General features: G+C 58.5%; 1 protein-coding gene across 1 annotated transcript in view; it reads right to left on the bottom strand.

Annotated features, from left to right (window-relative positions):
* Positions 1-89: 89 nt before the first annotated feature.
* Positions 90-10,847, bottom strand: part of LOC103777890 (dysferlin-like) — a gene marked incomplete at both ends in the record, with an annotated part of 14,080 nt that continues 3,322 nt past the window's right edge. The window contains 6 exons of the mRNA XM_008945453.1: positions 90-218; positions 715-813; positions 6,688-6,761; positions 7,067-7,229; positions 7,665-7,826; positions 8,251-8,352. Of these exons, the coding sequence (XP_008943701.1) occupies positions 90-218; positions 715-813; positions 6,688-6,761; positions 7,067-7,229; positions 7,665-7,826; positions 8,251-8,352 (729 nt within the window). The remainder of the gene's footprint in view (positions 219-714; positions 814-6,687; positions 6,762-7,066; positions 7,230-7,664; positions 7,827-8,250; positions 8,353-10,847) is intronic.

Here is a 10,847-nt window from a genome sequence, read left to right as displayed (position 1 = left end):
CCTCAGGGCTGCTCTCCCAAAAAAGAGTCATTTGGCATCATCCCACCCAGCAGCACGTGTGCCCAGGCCCAAAGAGGAGACCCTCCCACCTTGAACTCCCCCACCACAGAGGGGTCGTCGGCCGCGTCCTGCGACCGCCCGCGGAACAGCTTGAAGGTGTGGCAGAAGTCAGAGAGGTGCTCGAAGTCCTCCACCTTCTCCAGCTCAGTCTCATAGACCTGGGGAGGGAGAGATGGGGGGTGAGGGCAGGGACTGCCCCCGGGCAGAAGGGGACCTGCAGCACCTCCCCAGCAACCTGGGACAAGACTTGACCCGAGGTCCTGGTCCCAGCAACAAGCCACCCCCAGGTATGAGTCCTAGGACCTGTCACACTTGTCCCACCCAGGAGAGGGATGAAACCAGCCCTTGGGCAACCCTACAGTGAACAGCAGCACATCACAGATGACCCAGACTAAGCCAAGGTCTCACAGAGACCTTCACCTTCCTCATCAGCCATAGAGACCTTTCTGCTGGGGATGTTTCCCTCAGGAGTTTTCAGAAGAGTTGTTGTGAAAATAAAAGTATCTGAAAAAAAAATAATCTGGGGAAGATTATCTATTTTTGTTTTCCCAGAAGAAAAAACAGCCCAAACACTCCAAAAAAAATCAAAATCCTGTGGAGAAACACCATGGAGAGGGCAGGTCCAAGGAGGCAGAGCCAGCTGAGGTCACTCACCTTCAAGGTGTCAAAGCCCTTCTCCAAATAGCAGCCACACTTCTCCCTCTCTCCCGTGGAAGCGTAGAACTTGCTCCACCAGTCAATGAACTCTTCTTCCTGGGGTGGGGACACCAAAGTCACACATCTCCCCGGGCAGATCCCAACCACCAACAGCAGCAGCACCCCCCATAGCTGGCAGAGGTGAGGTTCTGCCCTGGGCACCATCCCTACAGCATGGCCTGGGCTGGGGGGTCTCTGGCCTGCAGAGGGGGTGGAGACACCAGGAACTTCATCAGCAGCTCCTCACTCCCTGACTTCGAGGTGTTTTGGGGGTGCCTCCAGCCCCAGTGCAGCTGTTGCAGCCACAGCACCACAGAGCTGGACCTGCCAGCAGAGAGGATTCCTCACGGGAGGGTGAGGTAGAGCTCACAAGGAGAAGCTCTCAGCAGCTGAGGGCAGGAGCAGGTTCTGGCCATCTGGGTGGTGGGATGGAGCAATTCGTATCCCAGCATGGTCCTGGCAGCCTGAGATACAGGGAGGATGTGAGGGCTGCACTTGGGCTCTGCTTAAGGATGTGCCTGGAAGGTTTGGGGGTTCTGGGATGGGGGTTGTGCTTCTGGTTTGTGTCCCAGCACCACCCAAGCTCCTCATCCAAAGAGAGCACACGGGCCAACAAATAACTGCAGAACAGTTCATCCTGGCTTGGGCCAGCACTGGTGCAGCCAGCAGGAGCAGGACAGGATCATCCCCCTGGGCTGGGCACTGGGGAGGCCAAACCTCCAATCCTGGGGGCAGGTTTGGGCCCCTCCCTCCCAGCAGGACCTGGAGGGGCTGGAGCGTGGGCAGAGAAGGGCAACGGAGCTGCTGGGGAAGGGTCTAGAGCCCAAGTGTGGGGAGGAGCAGCTGAGGGAGCTGGGGGTGCTGAGCCTGGAGCAGCGGAGGCTCAGGGGAGACCTTCAGGGGCCACAGTTTAGTGCCAGTGTCTGCATCCTACAGGGTCATGGAATGGTTTGGGTTGGAAAGGACCTTTAAGCTCATTGAGCCCAACCATTCCCCCAGCACAGGAGCCTTCTCCTCCAGGCTGGACAAGCCCACCTTCAAGGTCCTTTCCAACCAGACCATTCTATGACTGGAAAGCAACACAACTAATTCTGGCCTGAAACATGCAGGAGGACCATGCAGGGACAGCCCATACCCTGTAATTCATGGACCAATATCAGGAGGGATCTAAGAGGGGTGAAGAGCCCCCAGGTCACAACCCTGCTATGGAGGATTTTGGAGCATGGAGAAGAATTAATCCTCTGAGAAAGCAAAGCAGCTTCACTGCCCTTCAAAAAAACCTAGAAACACCCCAACATCTGGGTTTTTTTATGAAAAATGGACAAGGGGAGGAGGATACACTTTGCAAGGAGGGACCTGCCACTGCCTGGGTGCAGCCTGGCATCTCCTTCCTCTCCACCCTTGGAGGGCACCAGGCTCTGCACTTGCATAAAGCAGGATTGTGCAAAGTCCTGTGGATGAGATTGAGATGAGATGAGATGAGATGAGATGAGATGAGATGAGATGAGATGAGATGAGACCTTCCTTGGGGTGAAACCCTCCTCCCATGGAAGGCCAACACCCTCCTCGTTCAGCTTACACCACCAGGATGCCTTGGGCCTGGCATGGTCCCTGAGCTGGGACATGGAGGAGCACAGAAGTCCCCTCACATCCCCAACCACGCCCTTGCAGCCACCCAGGACACACCATCTCCACTGAGCTACCAGCCAGAGGCTGTCAGGAGGACACCCAACCTCGGGCACTGACGTAGTTCTGCTGGCTCCTCACGGGCAAGAGGGAAGAACCTTCTCCCCCCTTCTCCCAACACCAACCTCGTTGTCTTTGGTGGGAAGGGAAGATGGTTGCTGACAGGCACCCCCCACCCACAGCACGATGGAGTTGGACCTTTCTCCAGGACAGGACCTTGCACAGGAGGAGACGTCTGGATTTCTGCAGATCTTCAAAGCTCCATCTCCACACACACATCACTCACCAAAACCACTCACCCAGCACGTAAGTTAGAAACGAAGCAATACCTACATGAGGCTGGGCCCAAGGAGCTGGGGTGTTAATTAGTGCTGAGCTGGTCAGGCCCTCTGCAAGCTACAAATTAAAAGGATTGGTTAGCCCTGGGGTTAGAGCAACAACGGTCCACAGACATCAGCAAAAGCAGCACCGAGGAGAAACGGACCGAGAGACCCCCACCAGTGCTGCCCTCCCCTCCCCAGGGTGAGCAGGGGGAGCTCTCCCTGCAAGGAGAGCAGGATTTGGGTTACAGAGAAGCTGTTGATGTTCCTCAGAGCAGGACAGCAGCTCCTCCTCGGGGGGGCTTGTGAAAGACACAGCGACCCAAGCTCGCCACAAGGGCCAAGGTGGGATCTGTCCCAGGGGGGTTGCAACAGGAAGGGATTTAGGAGAGCTCAGGACCAAGGGCTGGATCAAAGGAAACACTGAGAAGAACAACAGCTTGTCCTTGGCAACTCAAGAGCTGTGTCACCTGCCCCTGCCCTGGAAGGGCAGCTCTGCTTCTGTCCCTCCAGGGGTGTTTCCTTCCAGATGGAGAAGGGGGAGGAATGAGATGTTCTCACCAGCAAACAGCTGGGTTTGAGCATCAGGCCATGCTCCTCCAGCCTGGCCTGGGCCTTTAGCACAATGCTTGGACCCCACCAAACCAGACCTGCATCAGACCCTGGGTCTGCAAACCCTGAACTTCCAGCTGCTTCCTGGGGGGAGGATTCCCCCAGGCTCAGTCACCTCGAGGAGACCCAGGCAGCTCTTGGAGCCCCGTGGGGGGCAGCCCCTCTGGGACTGTTTCCTCAACATCTGCTCCTCCCTTGGGGCTGCAGGTGGACCTCGTGGTTGTCCTTCCTGATCTGCTCCCCATGGGGATGAGGAGCCAGGAAAGAGCCTGGACAACAGGGTGCAGAGCAGGCAGGAGCAGGGGCTGACCCAGCAGCCACTGGCATGTCCTCAGCCCTTGCAAACCCCTCCCAGAGAAGCAAAGCAGAAGGTGCTTAGCCCAGGAGACCTTGCCACAGAAAAAAATGGCTTTTCTGTGGGTTTTAGGAGTGTCATTTCTTCACGTTTGGTATCCAGGGTGTTCCCAGCTCATGTGCACATGGACTTGTTCTGAACAGCCCTCGGGCTGAACTTCTCACCCTGCTTGGAGGAGATGGAGAACACACTCAACAGCCTCAGAGCAGAGGGGGTTCCACGCCTGCTTGTTTGCTCTGCTTGGGATGAGGACAACAAAGTGACCCTTTGTTCTAGCCATCCATCAGAGGAGGGACCCAAGCCAGGGCTGGCAAGGATGGGGAAAGGCTCTGGAGACACACAACCAAACACACCCCTGCACACACTCCCGGGCAGGAACAACCCCTGGCTCCTGCTCCCCAGCTCACCCCTGGAACAGCACGTGGTGTGGAGACTGTGGCCCCAGGCAGGAGCTCCTGGCCTGGGACCCATCACCCTTCCCAAGGAGACAGAGTGGGCTGGGCTCTGCAGACCAGGACCCCTCCAAGCCTGGCCCCAGGGGGACCCCGATGGCTGCAGGGTGTCAGACCACCTAAGCAAAAGTCACCCCAGCCCACGTCCACCACCAAGGAGAGGGTGGACACGGGAGGAACAGCGTTCAGGGCCAAAACTGAGAGGTTAGGGAGGGAGATGGTGGGAATTCTGGTTTGGCTTTCCCTAAGAAGCTCCCTCCTCCTCCTCCTCCGCTCCCCAAATAAAGGATAAAAGATAAACAAGCAAAGAGAGAAGAATTAATCTGGGGTCAAACAATAATTCAATTCATCAGAGTGGTTTTTTTGTGAAGGGCTTGTTTCAGTAAAGAAATGTCCAAGTCTTCTCCTCCATGGTGGCTGCAGCAGTGTTTGGGCTCTGCCATGTCCCTCTCCCCTCCTCATCCTCTCAGCTCTTGTTTAAACCACCCCATGGGTCTGATCCCAATTTTTAGGTGCTCTGAACTGCCCAGGGAACAAGGTATTTATGGCAGAGCTGGGGTCTCTCCAGCTGCAAACATCTGTCTCCTTCCTCTGGGACTTCTGCAGGCCCCAGGTCAACCCATGGATGCTGGTGTGCAGCACCAGACACAGCAGGTCCCTGGTGTCACCCAGCCACAGCTCTGGTCCCCAAAAGGCCAATGGTTTGGGTTGGAAAAGACCTTGAGGATCATTCACATCCAACCCTCCCCCAGCCCTGCCAGGTCCCCACTGCCCCGTGTCCCTCACCCCACATCTCCACGGCTTGGAAACCCCTCCAGGGGTGGGGACTCCACCACTGCCCTGGGCAGCCTGGCACAGGCCTCCACAGCCCTCCAGGGCAAGAAATTGTTCCTCAGGGGCAACTGAAACCTCCCCTGGGGCAACTGGAGGCCCTTTCCTCTTGGCCTGGCCCTTGTCCCTTGGGAGCAGAGCCCGACCCCCCCCTGGCTCCAGGCTCCTGTCAGGAGCTGTGCAGAGCCAGAAGGTCTCCCCTGAGCCTCCTTTGCTCCAGGCTCAGCACCCCCAGCTCCCTCAGCTGCTCCTCCCCACACTTGGGCTCTAGACCCTTCCCCAGCAGCTCCGTTGCCCTTCTCTGCCCACGCTCCAGCCCCTCCAGGTCCTGCTGGGAGGGAGGGGCCCAAACCTGCCCCCAGGATTGGAGGTTTGGCCTCCCCAGTGCTCAGTACTAGAGGTGCAGCTGCAGCCCCAGAATCTCCAGGGGCAGTCTGATGCTCAGACCCCACCTGAGCCCACGCCTGCTGCTGTCTGATGACACAGATCAGCAGATAAAGAACAGAAACACTGAGGTGCCACCAATGAGGTGAATGAAGAGCAGAAGAATTGGTTCCCAAAGGACACACCTTGCTGAGTGGGAGGCAGGGCAGGAACCCCACCTGAGAGGGTGACCTACCCAACGCTCAGACTTGTCTCACCCATGGAACCAAGCAGCACCCACAGCCTTTAAACCAGGGAGGAAGGAGTTAAAGATGTCCCTGCTCCCTGCAGGGGGCTGGACTAGATAACCTTGAAAGGTCCCTTCCCACCCAAAGCAGGCTGGGATCCCATCATTCTGTGAAAGGCCAGCACAGGTTAAACACCCCAGAGGAGTGCCAGGGGGGGACCACGAGAAGCTCCCCCAAATGCCTCTGACACCATCAGGTCATCTACAGCTTCGTGACTCACACACACACATTAACATCTGCAGGTCTCTGCCTCAAAGGAGACACATCTGCTGGCAAAGGAACCCAAGGGCTATGGAAACCAGAAGCACCAGCAGGGCCCCTGTCCCCAGCGTGGCCAGACACCTTCCAGCTGAGCTCCAGGAAGGAGGAAGCCCAGGGGCAGGTCCAGCCCGGCCCATCTCCATGGAACAGCTGAGACCCCTCAAGCTCATGGCACAGAGAAGTTTGGTTTCTACACCAGCAACAGCACATCCCTCCTTCCCTGCTGCAGCACATCCAAATCCCACCACCATGGGCTGTCCCACGGTCCCCGTCCCCACCGGGACCCTCCAGAGAGTCACTGGAGCTCTGGAAGCAGCTGGGGGGTTTGGAAGCAGCAAAACAACCTGCAGCCAACGAGCAAACTGGGGGCACAGAGCCCTGGCCCCGTGGGGAGCCCCGTGAGAGCCTCAGGGAACCTTCACTTCCCAGCAAAGCCCTGAGAGGATGACCACGAACCTTCAGCCTCAGCCCAAACCACGTGTCTGAGACAGAGATGCCAACGAGGAGTCCCTGGCACGGGCAGAGTCTCTTGTCTCTGCCCCAGCTGAGCAAAGCTGGCACCTCCTGTCACACAGGGGAGCAGGAGGGAGCTGTGGCTGTTCTCTGCCGTGCTGGAGGGCAGAGGGGACAAGGGAGGTGGAAGCTGCCAAAGGGAGGTCACAGCCAGACGTGACCTCTCGTCTCCATCCCCCTCCACCCCAACCTTGGGGTGCAAAGGAAGGAAGGGGTGTCTGCCCCCCTACCTGGGCAGGGATGAGAGGCTCCTTGTCATCGATGTCGATGAGGACGTCGTCCCTGGGCGTCAGGCTCACGTCATCTGCAAGCACAGCAGCCACCAGGGTGACCAGGACACCCAGCTGCCACCTGGGCACCGACCTCCAGCAGCACCCCCAGCCTTGCCCAGAGCCTTCCCACCCCCCAGAGCTCAGGTCCATGCAGGTTGGGCAGCTTGGCCAAGGGACGATCCATCCCCACCCACCAACCCTAGGGCTAAACTCCTCCTTGGCACCTCCTGGGCTTTTGGTATCAGACCTCCAGCTGGAGTGAGGTAAAAGCAACCCGACAGTGACCCACAGCTCCTCCTGGAGAGGGGCCAGGCGTGCAGCCAGGAGTGGGACCTACCCGAGGGCTCCTGGGGCCCGTCCTCCTCTCGGTAGGGGTCACAGTAGAAGTCCTCCAGCGAGCGCACGCTGCACTGGCCCACCACGGGCCTCCGCCCAAAGGGCCTGTTGTCGATGATCTTGATGATGATGGGGGGGCTGTAGAGGCTCTCCTTGGGCAGACGCTGTGGGGAGAGGGGAGGAGCCACGTAACCACCCCGGGCAGGGAGGGAGGAGTCTCCTCCAGAGGAAGCAAAGCTCAGCAGGACAGAAGGAGCTTCACCGTAGGGTGTGTTTTAATGTGATCATAGAATCATAGAATCCTTCAGGTTGGAAGGGACCTCCAAGGTCATCAAGTCCAACCATTGAGCCATTAGGGCTCCAAAGTCCTCTGCTAAAACAGATCAGAATCTGTCAGGGTTGGAAGGGACCACAAGGATCCCCCAGTTCCAACCCCTCTGCCATGAGCAGGGACACCTCCCACTAGATCAGGCTGCCCAGAGCCTCCTCCAGCCTGGCCTTAAAGACCCCCAGGGATGGGGCCTCAACCACATCCAAAAGAGCTTCCCAGCCAGCTCTGCTACGAGCCCATCCCTGCAGGGTGGGGTCCAGGTCCTCACCACTTCCATGAAGAGCACGCAGACGTCAAAGTTGGGGTTCTTCTTGACGTTCTTGATGACACTGGACTGCACCAGCTGGTCCCCACACTCCACCAGCAGGCTGGGCGAGGTGACGCTGGCCAGCTGGTAGCTCTTGAGGTTCCTCAGCCCCCAGGCCAGGATCTAAACGTTGAGGGGAACAGACAGCAAAGACTGAGCCAAAGGTCTGCCTCCATATCTCTCACTGAGCTTCCCAGCAACGGACATAATCCTGAAGGTTGGCCCACCATGGAGGAGAGATGGATCAACCACGTGGGACAACTGGTGCTGGGAGGAGCCAGTTAGTACAAGAAGTGTCCCTCTGTATGCACCAATTCACCAATTCCACAACCCATCTATCAATGGAGCTTCTCTGCTCTGGGCAGGTATCACCCTGCTGTGAGGACAACTGTCCTCAGGAGCCAGCATGGCCCAGGGCTGGGACTCCCAGCAGGGTACCAGCTCCCAGTCCCTGGTGGGACTCTCCCCACGGGGCCTGGCTGGGATCCCGTTTCTGGGTCTGCCCCCTCCCCTCTCAGAGCCCCCTCTGAGGAGCTGCCCTGCTCACCTCGATGGCCGTGCGCTGCAGGACGGGTTTGATGCCCTGGGGCACCATGTAGACGTTGGGCTCCCGCTGGGGGGGCGGGTAGGGCAGGTCTGAGTCTGCAGCCTGGGGGAGCAGAGAGGCCAAGGACACGTCAGGTCACCCCACAGCCCCCCCTCCCCTCCCCCCAGCCTCCTCTCTGCAAGATTCAGCTCCTCCCTGAAGTCCAGGAGAGCTGGAGAGGGGCAGATGGGGGCTGGGGGGTGAGGGCACTTGCAAACTCTTCTTCTGTCTTTCATCTAAGCCTGGAAAAGATCCAACACCTACTGCTGAGAGTGACCCCTGAGCCTTTCCAAGGGAACGAGTGGATCTAGTGGAAAGTGTCCCTGCCCACAGCAGAGTGGGTTGGGACTAGAAGATCTTTAAGGTCCATCCAACCCAACCCATGCTGTGATTCCACCCCGTGCTTCTGTGCTGAGGGGGATCTGCCTTCCACCAAGGCTCAGCCTCTTTCAGGAAGGAGGAGGTGGAACTGCCCCTGTGCCCTGCCAGGAGCACGGTGAGATGGTCACACCACCTCCCCTGAGAGGGGTGAGGAGAGGGGGTGAAGCAGCAGCAGGGGCTTCATTAGTGAGATACAACTGGACAGAGTGAGATGCTGTGACCAGCTCCTGAAAATCAGCAGGTTAGTGGGGGCAGCACCAGGGGACAGAGGGTTGGCATTGCCCCCAGATGTAGGAAGGGCTGTTGGTCATCCAACAGGCAGCTCCTGACAGGAGCCTGGAGCAAAGGAGGCTCAGGGGAGACCTTCTGGCTCTGCACAGCTCCTGACAGGAGCCTGGAGCCAGGGGGGGGTCGGGCTCTGCTCCCAAGGGACAAGGGCCAGGCCAAGAGGAAAGGGCCTCCAGTTGCCCCAGGGGAGGTTTCAGTTGCCCCTGAGGAACAATTTCTTGCCCTGGAGGGTTGCCCAGGGCTGTGCCAGGCTGCCCAGGGCAGGGGTGGAGTCCCCACCCCTGGAGGGGTTTCCAAGCCGTGGGGATGTGGGGTGAGGGACACGGGGCAGTGGGGACCTGGCAGGGCTGGGTTAATGGTTGGACTTGGTGATCCTGAAGGTCTCTTCCAACTAAAATGATTCTATGATCCTGTGAAAGCCAACAGTGTGCACCTGGCTTCCTCTAGCACCAACCACCCCTACGTCCTTCTCAATCCCTGCTGCTCTCCTGGGGTTTTTTGCAGCCCTTCTCCTGGGTCTCAGCTGAATGTCAGAGCATTAAACCTTCCCTCAGATGGGCCAGAATTGAGCCGTGAGTCCTGGGGATGAGGCAGGAGCAGGGAGGGGTCAGGGGGGTAATGGGGAGCAAGCAATTCCCAGACACAGCTCTCAGCCCAGACACAGCAGCCTGGATGGAGGAGACGTCCATGAAGAGACCTGTGGGGTCTGCTGGCAGCCAGGATGGTTTGGATGAAGATGAGCCAGAGGGAATAGGGGTGGAAGGGAGCTCTGGAGATGGTTTAGTCCAACACTGACATTGGCACAGGGTTGGAAGAGAGATGAGTGACAGTCACCACAGACCAGCCCAGTCAAAACAGTGGCTGGAAACATCTCCCAGTTGGAGGGTACAACTGGGCCACTGTCCTGGCTCAGCTAGGGCAGGGCTGGTTCTTCACCTCCTGTTTCAAGAAGGGCTTAAACCCCAGTGCTTGGACTCCTCAGGCTGGCACCCCTCTTTTGGATGAAGCCTCAGGGGGTTGCTTTGGGTGGGGCTCCTGCAGGGCAGGTGGGTCAGGCCAGGTCTGAGGGAGCTGGTCCCCCTGAGAGTCTCTGCTGGGACTTTGCTTGGCTCCTGGGCACAGGCAGAGGAACAGAGGAGGGGGCAAAGGTTTGAGTGTAAAAGGTACCCATTGGAGGAGCCCCTCGTAGCAGAAGGCAGGGGTGCAGAGCTGTGGAGTGCCCCATCCAGAAATGCCAGTGGCAAGAGGAGGAGGAGGAGGAAGAGCAGAGAGATGGTTACGTTCCCAGGAGCTGCTCCAGCCCAGCCCACACGGAGGAGGAGGAGGAGGAGGAGGAGTCCCCCCAGCAGGGAGGGCTGCTTGCCTGGAAGAAATCCACCCTGCAAAGCTGTTCATCTCATCCAACCCTTCCTTCATGGAAGTGTGGCCAGGCTCTCTGCTTGCCCACGTCCCTCCCAGCTCACCTCCCAGCCTTTGGGGTGAACTGGCTCCACGTGCCTCATCCAGCTCCCTGCCTTGTGTCCTCCTGGACACCAGCCTACCCTGACACCCCTGGGGCCAGCCTGTCCTCTGCTCTGGGGGATGCACAGGGCCTGGGCAGCAACTCTGAGCTGCCCGAGCAGCAGCTTGGGATCCTGATGACACCTTTTCCTTTCAGAGCCACTGGAACCATCCAGCCTACGCCCCAATTCATGGCAAATCCCTCATGGAAACTTTTCAGCTGGGATTTCAGCTGAGGCCCAGCCCAAGGTCAGCTCAGCACCTTGGCTTTCCCAAGCTTTGTCTGGAAGGCTGGACAGCAGCAGACCTCATGCACAGGCATCCCACACAGGCTCACTCTGACTATGTCCTGCCAGGGGGAACACTTCTGAGTTAAGCATGGGGCTGAT

Source organism: Merops nubicus, unplaced genomic scaffold (assembly GCF_000691845.1).
Source record: "Merops nubicus isolate BGI_N331 unplaced genomic scaffold, ASM69184v1 scaffold42068, whole genome shotgun sequence".
NCBI classification, from domain to species: domain Eukaryota; kingdom Metazoa; phylum Chordata; class Aves; order Coraciiformes; family Meropidae; genus Merops; species Merops nubicus.
This window is presented reverse-complemented; position numbering and strand designations above follow the sequence as displayed.